Below are 24,654 nucleotides of genomic sequence, written 5' to 3'. Positions count from 1 at the left end.
TGCAGTTCTTCACAGTGTTGTTGTGCTTTCATTGCAAATCAGAAAACAAAATCGGATGAAATGACGTGATTTCTGGCTTATAAATATAGACGAGTCCATGTTTCCCACTGCTGGGTTTGTTTATTGTTCGTATGGGTTTTCCATGGTTGACATGCAGAGAATTTTTCTACTCTTTCTTCTGCTCCCTTTTCCCTTCAGCTAGAATAGGGGTGTCAAACTCAAGGCCACATCCAGGGAGCAGGGTGCTTAAATCTGGCCCATAGGGCTGGCCTGGAAATGGCAAAGGTCCGGCCTGTGGTGCCTCTGGCAGCCAAAACAAGGTGCCAGGGGGGCCCACACGCAGTCCTCTGTGCTCCATTTTCGGCCTGGACAGCCTCCTGCAGCACTTTGCTGGTGAAAGACTCTCTTGATGAACACAGCCAATACAATTATTATATAATCCATATAGGGGCTCATGTGGTAAGACACTGCACTCCGCTGAGGTCGGCAGCTCGGCAGCTCAATTCCCATGAGCGAATAAACTGCGTAGGGACAGGAAAGTAGCATCCCCCGATTGCCTACTGGCATTCAGGCATCCCGCGGACAAGATAACACTGTCTGGAAAAATTCCTTTCACAGAGGCAGCCAGCTACTTCAGTGATCCCTGGCTAACACGTGCCATACGCTAAAAAAAAGAGGGGGGAGGATCCTACAATAATTCCCAAACTATCTTGTTCTCTCCAGCCCCCCCCCCCAATAATTAGTTAGTCATCAGCAATCAAAATATTACACACATTCATCATGTAGCATCCTTTAGAAATGAAAATACTAGTGCAAACCATTTTTTTGCCTCAGCCATTGCTTAATCTTTTCTATCTGCCCAGGGTCTTCTTTCCCCATCTTTGCATCTCTTCTATCAAGTCTCCAAATGCCAGATATATACATTGCTTTCCCCCTATAATTTAGCATTAAATTAATTTAAATTGAATTTCCAGAGTAATCATGAACTATTACTTGCCAGTTTATTTTTTAATGTGGAACTAAAATCAGAAGTGGAAGCCAATAAATGTGAAAAAAGAAAAGTAAGTGATTTTGCTCTTAGGCTTGTGCAAAGCATTTAGGGCTAAATTTACGCCAGCCTTTCTTGAAAGGATGCTTTCTGAATGTGCGTGGCTGTCTCCAATGACAATTTTTTTCCCCCCAAGTACAAAATAATCAACGTGCTGATGCAGTTTTATTGTGTTACAGAGGGAAAAGCTATTTCCCTTTTTCTGCATTTTACAGTGTTTTCCCCTTAGCTTCCTACAGCTTTTAGAAGTAAAATAACACAATGTCAGAAGGAAGGCACATTAAATGTATCACCCTTGGTTTGATCCTTATCATAAATAAGTTATTTTCCGATTACGGTTAGTATCGTTTTCTGTTGCTAGCAGAATTGCAAATCAATTCCTTCAGTCGATCTGTTTTTAAGAAGCAACTGGTAATACTTATGTACAAACCTATACTATGTTGATAAGAATGGTGAAGCATCCTACAGCCTGCTTATCATATGCAAAGATTCCCACCTTGCATCTCTGTCTAAATGAGTTTGCAAGTTGTTTTACAGATAAGGATGTTCTTCTCTGTTTAGGGTTTAGGCTCTTTTAGACACTGTGGTATAAGAGGTGATGTCATGTGTGATAATCTGGGATTTTGTTGAGCTTGTGGAGCCTGAGGAAATGGAAAGCTTTGTGGCTTAACCTCTGCCAGCAGCAGACTTGATATATCCTTGACTCTCAAGAGAGAAATATATCAAAAATATATGCCTTCAGCAGTTGGTTCCGGGAGATAACATTGTATTCATGGAAGATATTAAGCTACCTGTCTTGAAAATTTTCACCCAGTTTCCAAATGTCCTTCTTGGGGAAGGTTGTTGAGAAAATAATGGGGAACCAGCTATAGAGGGCTCTAGAAAAAACAAACACAGAATATCACATTCAAGCTTGATCATGGGACAGAAACAACACTGGCCATGCTGTTGGGTGATGGTTTGTTGGGTCCCTTTTTTATTTATTAAATTTCTTGGTAGCATTTAGTACCATTGACAATGGAGTCCTTCTAGTGTACCTACAAGAGTTGGGTGGTCACTGGCTTTATTTTATAGTGGTTCTCCTCCTACCTAACCAGATGGTGGTGCTTAGAAACACCTGAGCCCTTGCTCCACTGGGAGTTTCCTCAAGACTCAGGGTCCCATCCATCAGTTTGGGATGAGGCGTTATCAGTACATTAATGTTGCTCAGGTTTACATTACAACCTCAGACTATGCCAGAGATGCCGTAGAAGTAAGGTTCTACATTTAGACAAGAAAAACAAAATGCACAGGTACAATATAAGTGGTATCTTGCTCAATAGCAGTAACTGTGAGAGGGATCTTGGAGTCCTAGTGGACAATTGTTTAAATAGGAGCAAGCAGTGTGCAGCAGCTGCCAAATAAGCCAACACAGAGAGAATCAAGATCACGTGAAGTGTTAATACCACTTTATAATGCCTTGGTAAGGCCATACTTGGAATACTTCATTCAGTTTTGGTCACCACGATGTAAAAAAGTTGTGGGGACTCTAGAAACAGTGCAGAGAAGAGCAACAAAGCTGATTAGAGGACTGGAGACTAAAACATGAAGAACAGTTGCAGGAACTGGGTATGTCTAGTTTAATGAAAAGGACTATAGTAGGGGAGACATGATAGCAGTGTTCCAGTATCTCAGGGGTTGTCACAAAGAAGAGGGATTCAAACTATTCTCCAAGGCACCTGAGGGTAGAACAAGAAGCACTGGGTGGAAACTAATTAAGGAGAGAAGCAACTTAGAACTGATTAGAAATTTCCTGCCAGTTAGAACAATTAATCGGTGGAACAACTTGCCTCCAGAAGTTGTGAATGCTCCAATATTGGAAGTCTTTAAGAAGATGTTGGATAGCCATTTGTCTGAAATGGTATAGGTTTCCTTTCTAGGCAGGGGTTGGACTAGAAGACCTCCAAGGTCCCTTCCAACTCTTGTTATGCTATTCTAAATTCTGAATTGGTGCTTGGAGGCCATAGGGCAAAACAATTTCTGTCCAAAACAATTTTAATTCCTGTCAAAACAAGGCAGTTGTTCATCAAAAGACAGCATGACATGCTAATAACACCAATCCTAGTAGATACTTTGGGCAGGGCCACTCACCCCAAAAGGCATTGGCTGTTTACTCATGCTTTCCTGGACTCATTGTTTCTGCAAGTAGAGTCAAGAAATACCCTGAAGACTAGCACTTCTTAGTGTGTGCATGACAGTCTTGGAAAATATTTTCAGATGCTGTGACCTGCCTTTGCCTACCAAGATCAGAATTTTGCACTCTGTATGGAATTTGAAGATGCAAGACAGAAGGAGTTTTTATTGTTTTGAACTTTGTAGGAGAAGAATCTTGGGAGGAAAATTAAGAAAAAGGAATAAATGAATTGCAGAACAAATCAATCCAGAGTTCTTGCTTGAGGGAGAAGTGAGCAGGTTTAGATGACAAAATTTCAGATTTATTATATGAAGAACCAGCTTTTTTTTTTTTTAATAAAGTCCACAATGCTGGGAAATGTGGAAGGAGAGATAAGGAAGGAATTGCTAGAAGTAAGACGAATGGATCTAATTGCTGTGGTGCTTGGTATCTTACCGGGAGATCTGAAGAGTCAAGCTGAGGATAGATTATCTTGGAGAAGGTCTATATGGCTGGCTAACGGTTGACACCAAGTTGATGCCCCTTAATCAATTAATTTAGTTTGCAAACTTATCCTCAAATATAAGAATCACCTTTTATGGTTCTCTAAAGATAAAAGTGAAAGGCTTTTGAAGCAATTTGCATTTCCAAAGTTACCAAGTTTTACATTTTACCTTCAAATGATCAATGATGTTTTTCACAAATCAAAAACAAGAATTTTCAAGTTCACAAACTTAAGAAGCAGGGGCAAGGGCTAGCCCAACATTTTGTACTGACCGAAAAATTGTTTCTGTATGTTGACTTTGGGCAAGAAGCAAAATCTGATTAAGACGTATTTCAAATCCTATAACTGGTGTTTAATTATAGCACTTGCAACAACTCTGACTCAATTAATTGTCTCTTGGGTGCAGTTGAAATATAAGCAACAGCTTTCTCATTTGGAGCTTTGTTGTAAAATATAAAAACGAAGAAAGCAAAGCATTTAATTCATCCTTACAAAAAGGCATAAATGAGAGCCCAGCTCAAGGAAAAGTATGACAGTTGCGATTTTTTTTAATCTCAGAAAATAAGTAGCTTTGCTTTTAGCATTTGTTGATGTCTTTTATTTGGAGATTTTAATTGAGAATCCTGATTTAAGCAATATTGACGGCATATAGTGGTACCGTGTTACTCATTGCTTCAAAACTCATCAAATTTGGTACTCAACACATTTTGACATTAAAATTTTGTCCTAGTAGTCATCATTTGTTTGGTATTCAACACACAAGCTAAAACCTGTCAGTGTTGGCTGCCTTGTGACTCTATATTATTCTTTATGGGAAAAATTTGTTTGTTACTCATCTTTTTTGGTACTCGTTGCACCTCCCGGAATCAATTAATGATGAGTACTAAGTTACCAATGTATAGGTTACACTCTTTTTTTTCATTTTTACATGATGTAGAAGCACTAGTCTTACATCAACTTACAAAATCTGTTGTTGAATACTTTTTGGTGGATGCGATACTTCAAGTAAGTGTTCAATTCCTGGTGACTACTTCGACAACTTCCTACATTTTCTCTGGCAAGATTTCAGAAGTAGCTTGTCATTACTTCTTTCCTAGGGCTGAGGGGGAGAGACTGGCCAAGGTCACCCTGGCTTTGCACCTAAGTTGGGACTAAATTCCCAGTCTCCCAGTTTTGAGCCCGATGCCTTATCCACTACACCAAAGTGGCTGTTCTGATAAATATTAATGGTTTAAAAGGAGTAGAAGGGATGAGAAAGAGATAAACGACAAGAATGCAATAAAGATCTATTTAGCTTTTTTTGTTCTTTTTTTGTGCTTGTTCTTCAGTTTGAATATTAAAATATTTGTGTTGTGCACAACCAGGAAATGTGGCAAATTTAAAATCTAAATGCACAAATAAAATAAACAGCAAATCAAAAGCAATCATTTCAGATATAAGAATTGTTTTTTTTTTCGTCCTCAATCTCATCTTAATATGCCAACTTTGGGCAAAAGGGTTCTGCCCTATTTGCAAACACAAAATAGCAAAAAAATGAAGTATAACATAATGAAGAAAAGGAACACAAGGAAATATGTCCATTAGTACTTACAAAAAGACAGGCATAATAGAATCAAGCAGAAGTACATTGGTTTTCAATACTTGTATAATTGTTCTTGTATCTCTTATGTCCTAGTAAACTGACCAATTCTGTCTTTACTCTTAAGAGGAAATTCTACACTGTTAAGAGCCCAGATACAAATGAACCTGATAACTAAATCTATATTCTCTATGTCTGTGGAGATTCTCAGTCATCCAGATCATGGTTGTCCCAAAAGTGCTTTTTTCAAGAGGCAACCAGATTTTCTGATTTTTCTTTGAAGATGTTTTGCTGTTATCCAAGAAGCCGAAGAAGTTTCCTGGATGAGAAGCAAAACATCTTCGAAGAAAAAATAGAAAGTCCAGTTCCCTCTTGGGGAAAAAACGACAACACCTTTGGGGCTGTATTTTCTATCTTTCTAAATAGCGTTATAGGACTCATGCTTTGTATGTGGCTGTCTCTGTTGAGGGCACAGAATGAAGTGTGCCAAATGCAGGGTGAAAGTACATACAAATCACTATGCCCAGATTTCCTTGTGGCATTTGCTGAAGGTTATGCAATGGCAGCCATTTTCATGTTGTGCGCCATTGTGTTATTAAGATCCGAAACTCTTCTGGACTAGGCTATCCAGGGATGGGATTGAAAATTTTTAGCAACTGGTTCTCTGATTGGTTGCTGGGTAGGTGTGACCACAGGGCTGTGGCCTAGTCGGCTTCCTGCACCGCAGTAGGGGGGGGGGTGTTTTCACCCTCCCCAGGCTTTCCTCGAGCCTCTGGGAGAGTGGAAATGATCTCCCCCAGGCTCCGGAGACCCTCCGGAGGCCAGAAACAGGCCCATTTCCAGAACGACTTGGAGACCCGTTTTTTGCCCTCCCAGAGCCTGCCCACAGGCCCTGCACTTACCTGGCATCCAAAACAGGGCACATAGAGACTCCTGGGAGGGATGGGGCTGGGTGGGCAGGGTCAACCAGTCCTTGAAATTACCGGTTCAGTGAACCAGATTAAGATTAACATCTCGTTTGCCCGAACCGTCTGAATCCCCCCCCCCCCCAGGCTCTCTGAAGAACTACCCTACTTTTACAGACTAATCCCCCTTGCATACTGGAGAAAATATCTAGCTGAAATGTATCACAGCTTGCTAATATTCATTAGTGTGGTGTGGAAGTGAGAATTCTTTCTTGTAGTCATTTCCTCATGGAAATAATTCCAACTGGAGATTAAGGAGTCTTCCAGCTGTGCTAGGTTTTTATTGCAGGGCTGGGCAGTTGATTTCTCCAAGGGGCCACATGAGGAACTGGGACTGTTGTGGAGGACCACTACTGCCCCACATGCTGCTGATGCTGCTCTGCCTCCCTGCCTCCTGCCATTGCCTGTCACCGCAGGCCAGACAGCCTTATGGGCTACAGAATACCCAGGTCTGTTGTATTGGAACTGAAAACCTGTGTGTCCAGATCTTCTGTTGATTTCCATTGTCATCTGACTTTGCAGAGTGTTGTTCGGTGTCTTTGGCATCCCAAACTGAACCAAATCATGGTTGGAACAGGAAATGGATTAGCAAAAGTATACTATGATCCCTTCAAAAGTCAAAGGTAAGTACATTTATTTATTTTTCTCATTTATATGCCACGAAAATGTTATGACCCCCCCTGTTGGTTTAAAACAGGGGTCTGCAACCTTAAACACTCAGAGAGCCATTTGAACCCATTTGTCACAGAAAAGAAAATACCGGGAGCCACAAAACCTGGGTGGGCGTGTCCAACTCAACGTCACTCTCATCCAGCCACATGACACCCCCCCAACATGCCTACTCAGGTTTTATGACTTCCAGTGTTTTCTGTGGGCATTGGGGGTCTCTCTCCCTCCCTCCCTACATGCATCTCCGGAGCCATGGGCTACCGACACATGGTTTAAAATCATAAAACAAAGGTAATAAATTACAATAAAAATCCAGATTACAATTAAAATCTTAAGCGTATGATGCACTAATCCACCTTGCATGGTATCATCTCTCAGAGCCCAGCAGAACAACTTCTGTCCCTGCAGCTTTTATAAAAGCCCCAGGAATTATTATATTGCGATCTGATTTCACAGAAAGTGTGGGATCCTGTTGAAATCTGTTTGCGGTTTTTATTTTATTTTTAAATAGGTTTACAATTTGTGATTCAAAAATACATTGGAACTTCGCATTATCTGCATTAACATTTCTGGAATGCTACATCTAAAAATTGCAGAAGTGTCACCAGTGCAATGAACCAAAAACAACAACTCTATCTGCTGGGTGATTTATTAAACGGAGAATTAAATATCCAGTCCAGGCCCAGCATTCTTGTCCCCAATTGACTTTGGTGCTTGTGAGCATGATAACTTTATTTTTTAAAAAAGAATTTCCCATTATGTCTAAAGTAGAAGATTATGTTTTAATCTTCATTTTTGAGATCAAATCACGTATAGTTAGTTGCTGTCCAGAATAAAACCACTGTTTTTAATTTCAGCATTAATGGGATTTTTTTTTCTGCAAGTAGCAAAGGCAAAAAAGGATTGTCTCTGAATTGATAAAAGCCTGATTCCCAGGTAGTCCCCCCCCCCCAAACATGCATTTGTGTAATATATTTAAGCAGCTGGGCTCTTTACTCAGACAGTAAAGAAATAAAAACAGATTTATGGTCTGTCCCAACTGTTTTTGCAGCTCCTGCCCATTAATGTTACAACAAAAAGTCAATGTGAAAATGAAAAATGTCAAATAGATAGTTCTCCCCCCCCCCAATCTTCTTTTCTTAAATGTAAAACAATTCTATCGTCATTGAATTTGGACACTTGATTTGATTTGATTTGATTTTATTAATATTTGTAGGCCGCCCTTTTCCCTGAGGGGACTCAGGGCGGCTCACATAAAATCAGGGAGGGGGAATACAGACATTGACATAGTGACATATAATAAAATAGTAAGCAACATACACTCATCATTCGGGAGGGGCGGCTATCCTTATCCCCAGGCCTGACGGGCTAGCCAGTTCTTAAGGGCTGTGCGGAAGGCCTGGACGGTGGAGAGGGTACGAATCTCCACGGGGAGCTCGTTCCAAAGGGTCGGGGCTACTACTGAGAAGGCCCTCCTCCTTGTAGTTGCCAGCCGGCACTGGCTGGCCGATGGAATACGGAGGAGGCCTAATCTATGTGATCTTATTGGTCGCAGGGAGGTAATTGGCAGGAGGCGGTCTCTCAAGTATCCGGATCCACTACCATGTAGGGCTTTATGGGTGACTAATAACACCTTGAAGCGCATCCGGAGACCGACAGGCAGCCAGCGCAGCTCGCGGAGGATAGGTGTTATGTGGGTGAACCGAGGTGCACCCACAATCACTCGCGCGGCCGCGTTCTGTACTAGCTGAAGTCGCCGGATGCTCTTCAAGGGCAGCCCCATGTAGAGCACATTGCAGTATTCCAGCCTAGAGGTCACAAGGGCCCGGGTGACTGTTGTGAGAGCCTCCCGATTCAGGTAGGGCCGCAACTGGCGCACCAGGCGAACCTGGGCGAATGCCCCCCTGGTCACAGCCGTCAAGTGGTGGTCAAACGATAGCTGTGGGTCCAGGAGGACTCCCAAGTTGCGAACCCTCTCTGAGGGGTATAGAATTTGACCCCCCAGCCTGAGAGATGGAATATTGGTGGAATCTTTGGGAGGGAAACAAAACAGCCACTCGGTCTTTTCTGGGTTGAGCACAAGCTTGTTAACCCTCATCCAGTCCATAACGGCTTCAAGGCCTCGGTTCATCACGTCTACCGCTTCATTGAGTTGGCACGGGGCGGACAGATACAGTTGAGTATCGTCCGCATATTGATGGTATCTGATCCCGTGCCTGCGGATGATCTCTCCCAGCGGTTTCATGTAGATGTTGAATAGTAGGGGGGATAAGACCGAGCCCTGAGGCACCCCATAAGTTAGGGGCCTAGGGGACGATCTCTGCCCCCCCACTAACACCGACTGCGACCTGTCCGAGAGGTAGGAGGAGAACCACCGCAACACGGTGCCTCCCACTCCCACCTCCCGCAGTCGTCGCAGAAGGATACCATGGTCGATGGTATCGAAAGCCGCTGAGAGGTCAAGGAGGACCAGGATGGAGGAATGTCCTCCATCTCTGGCCCTCCAGAGATCATCGGTCAATGCGACCAAAGCGGTTTCAGTGCTGTAACCGGGTCTGAAGCCTGACTGGAAGGGGTCGAGATAGTTTGCTTCCTCCAAGGACCGTTGGAGCTGGAAGGCCACCACCTTCTCAACAACCTTCCCAAGGAAGGGAAGGTTGGAGACTGGGCGATAGTTATTAAGAACAGCTGGATCCAGAGATGGCTTCTTTAGGAGGGGTCTCACCACCGCCGCTTTCAGAGCGGCGGGGAAGTTCCCCTCCCGAAGAGAGGCGGTCACAACCGCCTGGATCCAGCCTCGTGTCACCTCACTGCTGTTAGTAACCAGCCATGAGGGACACGGGTCCAGTACGCAGGTGGAGGCACTTACAGCCCTCATGGCCTTGTCCACATCCCCGGGGGTAACATCCTGAAACTCAACCCAGAGATGTTCCACCTGATCCTCTTGTGCCTCGGCTGGAACTGCGGGGATGGAGTCCAAGTCCGACCGAAACCGAGCAATTTTGTCCGCTAAGAATTGGGCATAATCCTCAGCTCTGCCCTGCAAGGGTTCCCCCGCTTCCCTTTTATTTAATAGGGAGCGGGTTATCCTAAACAGGGCGGCTGGGCGGGACTCAGCGGACGCAACCAAGGTGGCTATGTGAGATCTTTTCGCTGCCCTAAGTGCCCTGGTGTATTCCTTGGTGCAGGTGGTTACCATTGCTCGGTTCGATTCGGACTTATCGGACCTCCATCGGTGCTCTAGGCATCTCCTCCGGCGCTTCATCTCCCGGAGTTCCTCGGTGAACCAAGGAGGTCTCCGGGATCCGCCGCCTCGGAGGGGCCGTAGTGGCGCAATCCGGTCGAGGGCCTCTGATGCCGCCGAATGCCAAGCGGCAACCAGAGTCTCTACCGGACTGTGGGTGAAAGTATCAGGAATGACCCCAAGCTCTGTCTGGAACCTTAACGGTTCCATAAGTCGCCTGGGGCGGAACCACCTGGTCGGTTCCTCCTCCCTACAGTGGGGGTTTGGTCTCCGGAAGTCGAGCCTCAGTAGGCAGTGGTCTGACCACGACAGGGGTATGATGTCGTTACCCCTCAGACCAAGGTCACAAATCCACTGCTCCGAGAGGAATACGAGGTCAAGCGTGTGACCTGCCGAATGGGTTGGGCCCCGAATTACTTGGGTCAAGCCCATGGCTGTCATGGAAGCCATGAACTCCTGCGCCCCATCAGAGTTTTCACCGAGCGAAGGCAAATGAAAGTCCCCCAGGACCATCAACCTAGGGAACTCAATTGCCAGCTCGGCTACCGACTCGAGGAGCGAGGGGAGGGCTGCTGCAACGCTGTTGGGAGGCAGGTACGTTAACAGCAGACCCACTTGACCCTTGAGGTCCAACTTTATCAGCAGAGACTCACACCCGACAAGCTCCGGAGCAGGGACCCTACGAGGAGCTAACGACTCCCGGATAACAACGGCCACACCCCCACCCCTTCCCTGGGCTCTCGGCAGGACACTTGAACATCTTGCTGTCATTTTGTAGTAATCTAATCATTGCAGAAATATTTTATAGCACTTTCATTTTCCCGAGGGTAGAAAAGGACTTTTTATAGGATAAAATGTAACTTTCCATCTCAAAATAATTTTTAAAAATGCTTATGGGGCAATTAGAGTCATATCTGTGGGAACAAATATAAAACAACTTCCCCACATATGTGATTCTGTAAGTGAAAGGGTGGAAGATTTTCAGAAAAATTGAATGGTTTTGTGGATTAAGATGATTTATTTTAACCCTGCATTGAGAGCCTTATCATTTTCAAAAATTCTGCAGTGGGGGAAGAGTGGTCAAGATGGCTACTGTAGCTTCTTAATTGAAGCCCCAACTTATTTGCATGCATGCCAGTCTTCAATGGCACAATCATTTCAACTTTTTGATTGTACTTCCATTTGTCTGAAATGGTATAGGGCAGGGGTATCAAACTTGATTTCATTGAGGGCCGCATCAGGGTTGTGTTTAACTTGGGGGGGGGGCGGGCATGGCCAGTTTGGGCATGGCCAGCTCAACATGCGACCCTCCCAAGCGCCACTTTCACTGGCAGAGGATTGCAGGAGACCGTCACAGTTGAAAACGGAGCTCAAGGGGGGCACCTGCAGTCTCTAAAGCTCCATTTTCACTGGCAGAGGCACCACGGGCCAGTCCTTTGCTGTTCCTAGGACGGCCCTGTAGGCCAGTTCTAAGCACCTTGAGTTTGACACCCCTGGTATAGGGTTTCCTGTCTAAGCAGGGGGATGGACTAGAAGACCTCCAAGGTCATTTCCAACTCTATTGTTCTGTTCTATTCTATTCTACTAATTATATTCTATTTCATTCTATTCTATATTTTATTCTATTCTATTCTTGGCTTGAAAAAAAATTATGAAAATAAGAAACTAATGTTGTAATACAAAACATGCCAATTCAGAGATCAAAGTCATGATGTTGAATTTATTTTTAGAATCAAGTTGCTAAGCCTTTTCTCATTTGTGAGATATTTAATGCACTCATTCTAAAAGAAGGAATCTGAACGAAAAAGCACACAAGACATATAGAGGTAGTCCTTGGCTTACGTCCTTTTGTTCCGCAACCGTTCAAAATTATCATTAATAAGAGATCCAACCTGAAACTAAGGAGAAATTTCCTATCAGTGAGAACAGGTTAATGAGTAGAATAGCGTGCCCCCAGAAGTTGTAGATGCGCCATCAGTGGAGGTTTTAAAGAAAAGATTGGACAACCATCTGTCTGGAATGGTATAGGATTTCCTGCCTGAGCAGGAAGTTGTACTAGAAGACCTCCAAGATCCCTTCCAACCCTGTTATTCTATGTTCCCTGTGCATCCCTGGTCCTTTCTCTGTGCTACAACGTAGGAAATATAAATAATAAACCTTATTGCTGATTGTCGGATTTTCTCCAGGCATTTTCAGAATGGCACTATGAACCCTTGCTGATTAGGAAATTATAACAATAGGAAAGGCTGTTTTGACAATCTAGTTCTTCACAGATAGACCATTGCTTAAATGACTGCAACTCAGAAAGCCGTTTGGTCAGTAAACGTGGCACCACCTCTCAAGTCTTTGCAATGCCAGGGACTCTTAGAGCTAAGATGGGGTCTTGGGGTAGTCCCCATCTTAGCTCTAAAATATAAATTAGTATCTGATTATACTGTGTCTGATTATACTGTGACCCAGGCAGAGGTGGGTTGCTCCCGGTTCAGCCTGGATCGGGCGAACCGGTAGGGGTGGCGGTGGGAGGCTCCGCCCACCTGCCCGGACACTTCTGTGAATGCACAGAAGCGTCGCACGCACATGTGCACAAGCAAACCAGTAGTAAAAAAATTACCCATCTCTGGACCAGAGGTGGGTTCCTAGTGGTTTGGACCGGTTTGGCCGAACTGGTAGTGGTTTGCCAGCCTGGGTCACCAGAACTTTGAAGATGGGTGGACTTCAACTCCCAGAATTTCTCAACCAGCTTTGCTTTGCTGGCTAGGGAACTCTGGGAGTTGAAGTCCACTCATATTCAAGGGGCCAAGGTTGTGAAACACTGCCCTAGAGCAGTCTTTCTTAACTTCAACAACTTCATGTGTGGACTTCAACTTCCAGAATACACTAATTTGGTCCCCGAACTTGTTAGGCAGATTCTGTGCCAGCAAAAGGCCACATTCCAGCTACTCTTGGTAGAATGTTTTTCCTTGAATCATTAAAATCACAGATTTTTGGTTTTGTTCCACCTAGCTTAGCCAAGGAGAGGAACTTCAGAGGCATTTGTTTCTGCTTTTGAGAAACTATAAACTGCAGAAAGACCCAAAATTATGATTAATCTAAACAAGCCAGCTTCTCTAATGGAAGCTGACTTTCTTTGAAACTAGCGGTGGTAATTATGACCACTGTTCATTGGTCCAGATGACTCAATTGACCATAACCAAACAAAAACAGAAATGCCATTTCTGTTTTTGGACGCACAACTGGAAAAAATGTAGAAATCCTAATTCTTATTGTGTATACTTTGCAAACAGTCCAACTCTTCATTTTAAATTAGTGTGACCTATAAATCTGTTAAATAAAGAAATAAACTGTCCTTTATTTTTGGTGCCTTCAAGTGAGTTTTTGGTGCCTGACGACCACCTGGACAAGTCCTTGCAGTTTTCTTATCAAGTTTGTCATCAGGTTTTTCATTGCTTCCTTTCTGGGCTGAAAGAGGGATTGGTCCAAGGTGACTAAGCTGGCCTTATGACTAAGGTTAGAACAGAACTCACCGTCTCCTGGGTTTTAGCCTGATACCTTAACTCGGGTGTCAGCAACGTGCGGCTCCAGAGCCGCATGCAGCTCTTTCATCCTCCTGCTGTGGCTCCCTGTTGGCTGAACCTACCACTGGCTGGCCGCACCCCGCCCCTCACCCTCCCCTTCCAGTCACTCCTCGCCTGATCTGAGATGAGAGAGGGGGTGGGAGAAAGAGAGACAGACAGACAGAGAAAGAGACAGAGAAAGAAAGACACACACACATACACACACACTCACACACAGATATCCGTTTCCCACAGGAAACACAGGGAGCCACAAAACCTGGGTAGGCATGGTGGAGAGGGTCATGTGACTGGGTGAGAATGAGTGATGTTGAGTAGGCCACACCCAGCCAGCTTTTGTGGCCCTTAGTGTTTTCTTTTCTATTGGAAATGGTCCAAATGGCTCTTTTGAATGTTTAAGGTTAACCACTATACCAAGGTTGCCCTCTTGCTAAGTCTCTAAGGTGGTGCAAACCACCATCATGTTGACCCCCAACACCGAAATCAGGTTAAGTTCATGCATAAATGTTCCAAAGGTGCTTTTTCCAAGAGGCAACTGGACTTCCCTGTTTTTCTTTGAAGACGTTTCGCTTCGCCTTTGTCTTTTAAATGTAGATGGACTGCTGAATAAACACCTGGTAAAACATAGGAGAACACTCATCACGATAAGATTCAGCAGTCCCAACTGCATTTAAAAGACATTCTTTTGAGCAAAGTGGACAGAAAGAACCACTGGTTTGAAAGAGGGGTCAAAGAGGCCATCTACGTCAAAATTGAACAGCCCTCTCTCAATAGAGGGGGATATTATCTCTCTCCAGTCTACAACATAGTCCTTTCAGCAATTCCAAGAAGGCGCCATACCCATTTGCACTACTCAAGTGACCCTGAAAACATAGAAAAACCTCCAACAATTCTCTAAAAGAATGCAAATGACCATCTGTCTGCAAGGAATATAAATCCTTCCACTCCCCATCATTCAATCAGAGCTGAAGAAGCTTCTTGAATGAGAAGCAAAATGTCTTCAAAGAAAAACCAGAAAGTCCAGTTCCCTCTAGAAAAAACACCATTGGGGCAACCATGACCTGGATGACTGAGAATTTCTATAGACATTCATGCATAAAGCCATCTATAGTCTTTGATTGATTACATGCCATCAAGTCATTGTGTCTCTAGACCTCTAGGGATTACATAGATAAATTGGTTGGAAACTAGGCGAAGAGAGAAGCAATCTGGAATTAAGTGGCCTTGGCAAGATTTTTGGGAAGTGGTTTGCCATTGCCTCCTTCCTGGAGTGGAGAGATTTATTTTATTAAAGATTTTTTTAAAAGACCAGCCAATTATAAAAAAAAATTAATATAAACTAGGGGGGGGGGAATCAAAGAGAAAGCTAAAAGTGCAAGAAAGAAAAAGGTAAAAAGAAAAGAAAGAAAACATACAAACAAGTAGTTTCAGATCTTGCAGTTACAAAGACAACTGTACGTTTATCTCTTATTTTATGGTTACAATATAACTCTCTTCTTTCTATAATCTATCTTGTCTAACCCTAAATCATATATTTTTCTTTTTTATGCAAAAAGTCCACAAGAGTTTACCAGTCAGTAATAAATGTAAATACTGCCTTTTATGTGATAAAATAAACCAATTTAGCTATCTCAGCATAATAAGAGAATCATTGATAACTATATCACTCTCAATCAGTTGTTCTCTTAATTTTATTTCACATTCACCCTGACAAAATTGCAGTATTTCATAATAAATTAGCCATTTGTGTTTGCCTGTTATGTCTTGTCGACAAAGTGCTTCTTGTGCTAAAAGAACACCGTAGTGTTTTGAGGTACAACTTGGGTTTCTATATATTCCATATTCTCAATCTGGCATTCTAACATAATGATTTTTAAAATCCACATTAATTTACTTCCTTACAGTTGGTTAGACTTCTCTTATGGATATATACTGTCAATTTTGCTCTTGCTGCATGTTCTTCAATTTTGATCTCCAAAGTCCACAGTTTGCAAAATTTGTCTTCTCCAATGTGCCAAATTTGTTCTTGCATCTTTCAACATAGTAGATCTGTCTGATATTTTTCATTTATGGTTTCTGGAATTATACCTAATTAGACCATTTGTGGTTTTAGTTCAAATGTTATTTTTATGACCTTTCTAAATATTTGGAAGTCTTTCTTCCAATACTTTTGGGAGTAATTTTGCCATGTATGATAAAACATTCCTTCTTTCTTGTGGCATTTATAATAATCTTTTTTTTATTCTTTATCATCCCTAGGGGAGCAAAGCTGTGCGTTGTGAAGACTAAAAGAAAAGAGAGACAAGCAGAGACTCTCACACAAGATTATATTATAACACGTAGGTTCCTTCTGAATCCTTAATAAGTATAGAATTTTTATCTTAATGCATTAAGACCCTAATACAAAGGGTCACAAAATACTTTTTAAAAAGAACTAAAGTCGCTTATCAGCTGTTGGGTGGAGAAGGAGAGGGAAGTGGGTAGCTTTAATCAGCCACTTGTACCACTACTATGTGCTAAACTTTTAAAAAAAGATTCTGCTCAATTTGTCCCAAATATAAGTCCGGAAATGGAATCTTCTCCAAAACCTTTGGCTCGATTTTTAGGGCCAGCTACTAATCCTTACTGGAATACTTTGCTATATTTTGCAAACAATGGAGACCATATGTGGTATTCCAGTTTTGCAGATCCTTTAAAGATACAGTATTTTCCCTTCTGGATGTTGCCTTAAACATGCTGCCTTAAACATGCTGCCTTAAATTAAGACATAGTTACTTAAATTGATTTTTCTCAAAAAGGCTGGCTTAAAGAAGGAATTTCTCTCTTTCTCCCACTTCTGGAGGTTTGCTTGCAACAGTAGCTTATTGGTATGGAATGCATTGGGTTTACAATCCCCAAACACTTGATAGCTATCCTTCCCTTGTTTTTGTTTTCGTTCTTCCAAACTAGAGCAAAATCACAATAAAGTTGGAAGTTCTTTGAAGAATGTATTGGTTTTACTCAGTAGTTCCTACCGGTTCGGACTAGTTCGGCTGAACCGGTAATAGATTGGTGGCCTGGGTCTCTGGAACTGGCAGCGACCCAGGCTTGCCACGCCCCTGAACTAGTTCTCCAGGCAGCACCATAGGCGGCGCCATCTTGTTTTTCGTTTCTGAGCATGCACAGAACATTTTTATTGCACTGCGTATACGTGTGCATCACACCCACAAGCAAACTGGCAGTAGTGCCTGCCGGAACCCACCCTTAGTTTTACTGCTATCACCAAACCTTTCCCTAATTTGAAAACACTTTTGTTTTTCTCTCCTATTTGTATGCAGGTGAAATAGGGAACAAAAATCCTCTTTTTTAATATTTGAAGGGGTGAAGTAAGGTTGTCTTTTTTTCTGTTTTTGTTTTGTTGGGGCTTAAGTCCATTTTGACTTTTAGCAGCTCCCTGGACAAGCCCCCAGATTTTTCTTGCCATTTTTGGAAGTGTTTTGATGCTGTTGCCTTCTTCCTAGAGCTGAAAGAGAGTGACTGTCCCAAAGTCCTTGATTGGCTTTGAGGCCAAAGTACAAAGACACTCTCAGTTTATGATTTGGTGTTAGTAACCACTATGTTACACCGGCTTTCTAACTTTTACTAATATGAAGTTTGTGAAGAGGTTTGGACTAGAAGACCTCCAAGGTCTAGTCCAAAGTTTGGACTAGAACAGTGGTCCCCTACCTTTGCAGCTTGACCTAACCTGCCGGCCTGCCATTCGCACAAGTTGAGCAGTGCGTACACATGTGTTCCAGTCCAACTCTGAATAGGCACAGCCTAGAAGTGGCCTGTGGCCTGGGGATTGGAGACCCCTGAACTAGAAGACCTCCAAAGTCCCTTCCACGTCTGTTATTCTGATTTCTGAGACAGGTACCCCTTAAATTTACAATTTAGGTTAACTTCTTAAGAATATTTTCTGTACTCTCAGAGCAAGACTATACTTAGTAATTTCTACTGTACGAAGTAATTCCCTCAACACTGGCGGCATTCTACACTAGTCCCATGCCTAGACATTATGCCTTGCTTAATCCAGGCTACTCAACTGAATATTCTATGTCTAGAAGACTATGAGACTATCTGCCTAGTTCAAGATTTTCATTTCATGAGGAGACGCAGCCTTGAAGCAGATTTCAATTTCCCGCTCAAAGGAGCAGGAGAAAAAAATTCAAGTAAAAAATCAATTTAATTTAATTTAAAAATTGGGGGGGGAAAATGCCAATTAGTGCTAAAAAGCCAAAATTTGGAGGAGAGATCAATTCTCACAGCTAGTCCAGGTTGGACTGAGTCTAAACTGGGAGGAGTCACCAAGAGCTCGATGGCATCATAAGTGTAGACTCAGTCCAATTGGTTACTGGACAGAGCAACCTAGTCTGACTGCTGTCTCCACGATCAGAGAAGAATGATGGACATTGTGTAACATTTAAAGCTCTTTGCTTTTAAATATGACATTTTCCTTTTTATCCGCATGAAGCTCATGCACTTCCAATGTTTCGTGAACCACGTCAGCGAAGTACAAGAAAACAGCTGGAAAAGGACAGAATGGATCCTGTGAAATCTCACAAACCAGAGCCTCCAGTAGCAGGACCAGGTAACCAGATTTTTGAAATCTGTCAACAAAATAGTGCAAAAGCCATTAGATGCTTACTTCGTACAATCATAGAAAGCAAAATTTGTAAAGTACCTGGGCGATTATCTAATTCAGCTCTCTTTCATGCAAAACCCAATTACTAAAGTACCCTGGACAGATGTCCATCCAATCTTTATTTAAACTTCTATTGCACAAAGTGATTCTACCATCCTGTAGGACAGTCTACTCTGTTGTGGCATAGTTGTTAATGTTGTGGAATTTTTCACAAAGATCATCTGTTCTAATTTATGTTCTAATTTAATCCCATTGTTTCTAGTCTTGTCTTCTTGAAAAATTCTGAACAGCCTTTCCTCATCTAGTTTATTTATTTAATTCATGTATATGCCACTTTGTGTCCAAAGTCTTGAAGCAACTGACAAGTAACAACAGATTCATAAAGTATATTTTATTTCTGTGATAAATAATATTCTCATTGTAGCTGCAAAATTGGAACTTTCTATATGACAGTCTTTCAAATTCTCGACTGCAGCTACAATATATCTCTTAAAATTAAAATCATAATTTCTATTCTCCACACTGAACATGCCCAATTTCTCCACCGATTCCTTATACATTTGGCTTTCCATGTTGCTGAATTAGTTTAGCCATGTTCTTCTTAAAATGGGATGCTAGAACTAGACTGTATATTCTAGGTGCAGTATAATCGAAGAAGGGTTGAGAGGGATAATGACTTTTATGGGGGAAGATCAAATCAACTTGATAAAAGCAAGCATAAACTATATAATATAAAAATTTGAAAATGCTGATGTACTATAACAGGGCCGCATGCGTCACATACTAGCCACGCCCACTCCCGTTTTAGCAAAGGGGGAGAAGTAATGATACGTCATGTGATGAGCCCGCAAGTTTGACACCCCTAGAATATTCACTTTTTCATATCTATATGTATATATAGATATTTTCTTAATGTCTGTCCTATTTGTTCTTACATTTTTCACAACTGATTATTCTTTGTTCTTATTAGGCCGTGGTGGTCGTGTTGGAACTCATGGAGGTACTCTGTCATCATTCATAGTGAAGAATATTGCATTGGATAAAACTGATGATAGTAATCCCCGAGAGGCTATTTTGCGGCATGCAAAAGAAGCAGAAGAAAGTCCCTACTGGGTTGCTCCCGCATATTCCAAGTAAGTAAATTTCATAGAGAAGGGATTGGATAATATGCCTTAAACTCTGGTGAAGAGTATAAGAATATAAGAAATATTAAATATATTATATATAAAATGTATTAAGATATATTATATATAAAATATATTAAGATATATTATATATAAAATAGATCATATATAGATAGATAGATGATAGATAGATAGATAGATAGATAGATAGATAGATAGATAGATAGATAGATAGATAGATAGATAGATAGATAGATGATAGATAGATAGTGTCACAACCCCTGGTATGCCCCAATTATGGGAGGAAGCTAACTGCTTCCATTCTCTGTCTATCGGTTCATCACAGAAACCCAATATTTTTACTGTTGCCTTTGTTACATTTGTTGTATTTTTTCTTATGTTATATATATATGTATGTATGTATGTATGTATGTATGTATGTATGTATGTATGTATGTATATATATATATATATATATATATATATATATATATATATATATATATATATATATATATATATATATATATATATAACATAAGAAAACATTTGTATAACATTTGTATAATTGTACTTCACAGCGACCTGCAATGTGATGGCAAAGAAGCTATTATGAATGAAGGCAAATATATTTGTCCCTGGATAATGTTGCAGGATGCAATCTGGGTGGGTCACTGAGACCAGAGTTTTAGTCTTCCGAGCTTTCGGACTTATACTACAGCCCAGTTTTAGGGAACTTCTCTGTACCGGAAGATGTAAAAGATTCTGGTGAGAGAGAAGTTCCCTGAGGATGGTTGGAGGAGATGATAAAACAACAAATTGAAGCCAGAAATATTTTTGCTGAAACTTATAACAAAAAGAGCACACCTATTTAATTATCCATGTATTAACTGCAGCTAGAATTGTATTTGCACAACATTGGAAGAGTGAATAGATTCCTATTCATGAGAAGGTGATTAAGAAAATATTAGAATGTGCAGAAATGAATAGATTAAAATTAATAATGAAAAAGAACAAACTACCGTACATATTATATGATATGGGAAGTATTTTATCAATGGTTAGAGAAAAAAGGGGACTTGGGAATAGAAGTAGAAGATTAAAGAAGAATAGGAAATAAGTTAAGATGGAGGTATAAACAAGATGATAACTTAATATTATGATGAGGAAGATAATTATGCTTATTATTGTATTTTTATTAGAAGATATGCTAAGAGGAAATGAATAGATTAATCAAGTTCAATTGTTTAATATACCACAATTTTAAGATTAGAGAACTAATATTAACATGAATAATGTTGTAAGTGCTGAAAGCTGTTGCAGAGAGATATTTGTATCCAGACAATGCACTGATGAAATGTTTATATATTGGGAGAAGAAAACTTTTTAAGAAAAGGATTAGCTCCAGCACAATTCCAAAAGCTCAGAAGACTAAACCTCTGATCCCGGTGACCGACCTAGATTGGATCCTGAAGCTATTATGATTTTACTACTGTAAAATAGGCTCGAATACTAAAGTTTTATAAACTACATACTACAGGAAAAGCATAGCCAAGTGGTTGTAAGCATACTTTAAATTCTGTGGATAAAAAGTCGGTCACCAGTCATTATCTTGAGTGACGCCCTATTAAAAGAGAAGAAGGAGAAGGCAGGGGATGGTCATGATGGAAAAGAAGTTAGAAAAAGGAGAAAGCCCAAGATGGAATTAGAGAAGGGCGAGTTAGAATCAGAGCCATCTAACACTGAAATTAGAGCTCATCTGAATGCCAAGTATTGGATTAAATATATTATACAGCCATTCTTCTCGTGAATTATTTTCCCCTTTAGTTAAATACATACAGTAAATGTATACATTAAAAATAAGTAAATATAGACAGCATAAAATTTATAAGAGATTTTCAGCCTTCCTTTTCCATAGGCTTGTACAGTGTAAGGATAAAGAGCTCGGCTTCATGACAGAAATTAGATTAAACCCATTTTACTCCCTGTAGCTGGTCATTTGCATTCTTTTAGAGCATCGTTGAGGTCACCTAGAAGTTTATCTCTGTCCTCAGGGTCACCTGAGAAGTACAAATAGGTGTGGAGTCTCTTTGGAACTGTTGAAAGGACTGTGTTGTACAAAACATATGACCAGCTGTCTGCAAAGAATATAAATCCTCCCATTCCCCACCATCCAGTCAGAGCTGAAGAAGCTTCTTGGATAAGACAAAGAAAACAAGAAAGTCCAGTTATTTCTTGAAAATACACCTTTGAGATAAAAGAGAGGATAGTTAGGTGCTCCAGGGATTCATTTTTCTAAAATTTTGGCCTGATTACAGTTGTGTCACATGAAATATAACTGGAACAAGAATTCCTCAAAAGAGGCAGGGAAATCATTATTTGAAAGATTAAAACAAGATATAATTTACTTACAAGTAAGACATATTAGAAAAGAGGGTATAATATATTTCACTTTAAAAAAAAATTATTGAAGAATTTATTTCAGCAGAAATTAAAAAAAGAAAAGAAATTGTTTTGCATATAAACCTTCAATAACAACCAGATCAAATATTCACTGATAAGTATAGCAGCTATGTTGGGGTTGAAATTACCATATTTTTTGCACTATAAGACATCCCACCCACCCCCACCCGCCCAAAAAAAGTAGGTGGAAATGTCTCTGAATCTTTTAAAGCAAATATTGGGGGGGGGAGTGAGGTTGGTCTCGGCCACCGGAGAACGCTGGTGCCTTCGCTATCAAGCAGCTGATTGGCAATTGGATTTACCTCCCGGAATACTGCCAATGAGCTGTTCTAGGTGCCGCCCATTTGCTTTCGCCCGGTGATTGGCGGCGAATGCATGGTGGCAATCCCTGCCACCTAGAACAGCTGATTGGTGGTATTCTGGGAGGCAAATCCAATCATCTGCTCGGCAGTGAAGGCTCAGGTATTCCCTGGCGGCGGCAGCAGCTCAGCTCAGTTAATCGGTGGTGGGCGCAACAGAGCAGAGCCCTGATGAGCCACGTGCCAGGGCTGCGATAACGTTCTGAAGTTGACCAGGCTGTTTGCAGCAAGAACGTTAGCCAGATGAATGCTGGGAGGCAGAGGGAGATTTTTTTTTCTTGTTTTCCTTCTTGAAAGCATTAGTAAAGTGTATCTTATAGTTCTGAGGATCTTATAGTGTGAAAAATACGGTGTTTGGGGTTAAGACTCTGGTATTGGGAATTTATGCCACAAATGAGGCTAAAGCAATGTTCTACATTAAACCCATGGACAGATTAATTGGCATTTCTTAGGAAAATTGGTGCTAATGGGAGATTGGAATGGAATGATATCCTCAAATTAGACAGAAAAATATTAAAGTTACACAAAGTAGCCACTGTTTCTTTGTTGTTTGATGAACAATTTAGAGCTTGTTGCATGGAGCATAAAAACGACAATATACTTATTATTCAGAAATTCATAGATCAATACTTCTCAACCTTCCCTTCACTACCCTTTAAAAACCTTGTACCACATACAAGGTTTAAATCAACATTTCTTCAAGTCTTTGCAGACCCCCTGTGATGACATTATAGTCCCTCAGAGGTCTGTGGACCATAGGTTGAGAATTATTGATGTAGACCTGTTACAAGAATAGACATGATTTGAATTTTGAAGAATCTGATTACTAAGCTTCATAAAAAACAAAGGTTTTTTTCCAGACCATCATTTGAAATATACCTGAAAAGTAATTGATTTCATTGTCTTTAATAAACTTATTATGGTTATAGTAACACTGCCTGGAGTTTCTTGACTACTAATTAATAAACTATAGTTAAAGTATTGAATAAAATGGAAAATGTTTCAGGAATAAAGAACATCTGCAGTTTGTGTCTAGTAAGGTGTAAAGTTTGTATTATATGCAATATCGTGATCAGACTTTCAGTGTCTTGAGTTTTTCAATTGGATTCAGTTTATGTTCATATGAAAATAGTTATTAGGATAATGTGCAAACATTCATCTAGAGATTTTTCTACTTGTATAATAAGCCTGGTGATAAGATGTACTTTTTTTCCCTGTCAGTTGCCAAAATACAAGATCCCAGAAATTTATTAATAAATGTTGTGAGGTATGTACATGCCTTTGATGTATGTTTTCATATGTCCCCTTAGTTATAATCCAGGTAAAAATCAGATTTCGGTAGATGTGAGCAGAAATTTTCTTAATCAATCAGTAAAGGAGTGATGGAATATTTATTTGGGAGTAGGTTTTTTTTCTCATTTTAAGAGCAAACCTGAACACTTCTGCAGAGCTCTTGTTTAATCATTATTGCTCTTTAATGCTTTTTTAGAACCCAGCCAAAAACAGTTTTTGCAGAAGTAGAATCGGATGAAGATGAAACAGATGACAAGCCAGAGTGGAAAAAACGTAAAATTTGAAGAATTTAAATTGGAGGAGCTTCACAAGGGATTTTGAGACAGATGAATTCTTTTTCCTTATGCAAAAGAAGTCAAATTACTGCAAGCAAAATTGCTTTTACGCACAGGAATATTTCGCCCCTTTGAAAGACTATAATTGCCACAAAGTGAAATAGGGTTGCTTTAGCATAAAATCTGTATTTTATTAAATAACTGAAGTCATAAATAAAAAAGAATTATTTCTTCAAAGGCCTTTGTTTATGTATATGTGTATATTTAGAAGAGTAGATCATATTAACTTTAAAAAATCCCAATTCTCTTTTTTCCTTCCTTAAATTATTTTTTCATTTCTTGCTATATCACCTAAACATTATGAGGAAGTAGACTTTTTTTTTATGATCTCGAATGATTTCTGCTCCATGTTTGAATTCCATATTTTTTTTGTTCATGTATGAAAGCCGCAGGGTATGCCAATAATGTGAATTGTAAATGGTGTGCAGAATCTTATAGGGGGGTAGGCAAAGCATTTATAATTGGAAACATTTCAAATTAAAAATGATTCTTTTGATATGCTGGAAATGCCCCAATGCAATTGTAAGCATTCTGGAATGTTCCAAGTTAAAAAAAAAAGCCGTATGTGGATCTTAAACCATAGATGTTTTAAATGCAGAACATATCTGGAACACTGTACGAATATTCCTGGTGAAATTGGAATGGTCATTTTCAGCTCAAAAAGTTTTGCACAGTGCTAATCT

At 40.6% G+C, this 24,654-nt stretch overlaps 1 protein-coding gene across 2 annotated transcripts in view; it reads left to right on the top strand.

Moving 5' to 3' along the window:
• The window catches only part of WDR70 (WD repeat domain 70), a 129,992-nt gene extending 105,844 nt beyond the window's left edge, over nt 1-24,148 (top strand). For both annotated transcript variants that reach the window (XM_032214340.1, XM_032214338.1), the window contains exons 14-18: nt 6,772-6,872; nt 15,994-16,073; nt 18,227-18,343; nt 19,368-19,530; nt 23,833-24,148. In XM_032214340.1, coding sequence (XP_032070231.1) covers nt 6,772-6,872; nt 15,994-16,073; nt 18,227-18,343; nt 19,368-19,530; nt 23,833-23,920 — 549 coding nt within the window. In that variant the 3' untranslated portion in view covers nt 23,921-24,148. The remainder of the gene's footprint in view (nt 1-6,771; nt 6,873-15,993; nt 16,074-18,226; nt 18,344-19,367; nt 19,531-23,832) is intronic.
• Nucleotides 24,149-24,654: the final 506 nt, after the last annotated feature.

The sequence above is a fragment of the Thamnophis elegans genome, chromosome 3 (assembly GCF_009769535.1).
Source record: "Thamnophis elegans isolate rThaEle1 chromosome 3, rThaEle1.pri, whole genome shotgun sequence".
NCBI classification, from domain to species: Eukaryota; Metazoa; Chordata; class Lepidosauria; order Squamata; family Colubridae; genus Thamnophis; species Thamnophis elegans.
The sequence above is the reverse complement of the archived record's forward strand: the minus strand, read 5'-3'. Positions and strand labels throughout refer to the sequence as shown.